Consider the following 1,581-nt stretch of genomic DNA (forward strand, 5'->3'; position numbering starts at 1 on the left):
TGGGCCCGCCCGGCTCTGAGCCTGGCCCTGACCCCGGGCCCATCTCTAACCCTGCCTCCGACTCCACCGTGACCCCAGTCCTGATCCTGCCCCCCTCGGTCTTGCAGCTACCAGAGGTTTGTCAACTGCTACCGCTGCTTCTACAAGCTGCAGCCCCAGCTGACCCGGAGCATTTACGATCAGTTCATCTCCCAGCTACAGGCGTCCATAAAGGTGAACAGGGGAGCCACCCGGGTGCCTGGGGGCCTGCTTAGAGAGGCTAAAGGAGATACAAAACCCTGTGAAAAAGTGCTGAACAGGTTGATTTTAAGGGCAGCAAATACATTTCCTAAATGGCAAAAGCAGAAAGCTGCGGCTGCTCTCCAGAGCGCTCTGTCTTCCCCAGAAAGAGCTGTAGAATCATTCAGGTTCGAAAACACTGCTAGGACTGTCGAGTCCAGGCATTTCCCCCGCACTGCCAAGGCCACTACTAAACCATGTCCCTAAGTGCCACATGCACGCATCTGTTAAATGCCCTCAGGGATGGTGATTCTCAGGGCGTAGGCCCTTCATCCAGGACAAAGCTGGAAGGACTTTGGACAAAGACCTGGAGTGACAGGGCAAGGGAGAATGGCTTCCCACTGCCAGAGGGCAGGGATAGGAGGGATATTGGGAAGAAATTCTTCCCTGTCAGGGTGGTGAGGTGCTGGCACAGGGTGCCCAGAGAAGCTGTGGCTGCCCATCCCTGGAAGTGTTTAAGGCCAGGCTGGACGGGGCTTGGAGCAACCTGGGTTAGTGGAAGGTGGAACGAGATGGGTTTTAAGGTCTCTTCCAACCCAAACAATTCCCTGATTTCATGACCAGCAGGGGCTCACAAGCAGAGTGGTGCCTGTGTTTGTTCACTTCGGGTCTTGCTGAATCCCTGTCGTGTCCTTCCTTTGCAGGAGGAGATCCAGGAAGTGAAAAATGAAGGGAATCTAGAGGGACTCTTTAGTTCATTGGATAAGGTTGTGGAGGAGGCAAAGGACCGGGAAGAGCCAGCATGGTATGGATGGCCAGGGGCAGGGCTCATGTTCCTGCAAGGGCAACATCCTGGGTGATGTTTGGGTGTCCTCTTGGCCTCATGCTGCAAGGGAGGGTCTGAAAGCTGCTGTATCTTTACAGCAATGTCACTGGGTGTCACTGGGCCTGAAACACACAAAAATCAGTTTAATCTGTGCATCTCTGGGTCCGGGATCCATTTCCATTTGCTTCCTTAGTGCAAGGAAGTCAGTGCCACTGAGACAGGGGGACAAGCCAATTCTGACCAATCTGTTGGGCAGAGCTTCTGTCCAACAGCAGAGCCCCCCTGGGTGCTCTTTGTGTTCCCGGCTCAGGGCCTCAGCAGATGCTGCAGGTGCTGTTTGGCCACCTGGGAGACAGACTGGGGACTGTAGCCAGAAACACCAAGATTTTGTGTTTCTGTGCTGAGGGGGCGAATGACATCCTGCCTGCTCCAGGCTTCCACTTATGGCCGGGTTTGAGGAAGGGCTTCCTGTTCCCTCCAGTGGGGCTCCTGCTCTGGCTGTCCTCAGATCCCTGTGCCAGAGGAAACTGGGGGAG

At 55.2% G+C, this 1,581-nt stretch overlaps 1 protein-coding gene across 1 annotated transcript in view; it reads left to right on the plus strand.

Moving 5' to 3' along the window:
- Positions 1-1,581, plus strand: part of PMF1 (polyamine-modulated factor 1) — a 5,851-nt gene that overhangs the window by 1,403 nt on the left and 2,867 nt on the right. The window contains exons 3-4 of the mRNA XM_017727862.1: positions 91-213; positions 924-1,024. Of these exons, the coding sequence (XP_017583351.1) occupies positions 91-213; positions 924-1,024 (224 nt within the window). The remainder of the gene's footprint in view (positions 1-90; positions 214-923; positions 1,025-1,581) is intronic.

This window comes from Corvus brachyrhynchos, unplaced genomic scaffold (genome assembly GCF_000691975.1).
Source record: "Corvus brachyrhynchos isolate BGI_N302 unplaced genomic scaffold, ASM69197v1 scaffold122, whole genome shotgun sequence".
NCBI lineage: Eukaryota > Metazoa > Chordata > Aves > Passeriformes > Corvidae > Corvus > Corvus brachyrhynchos.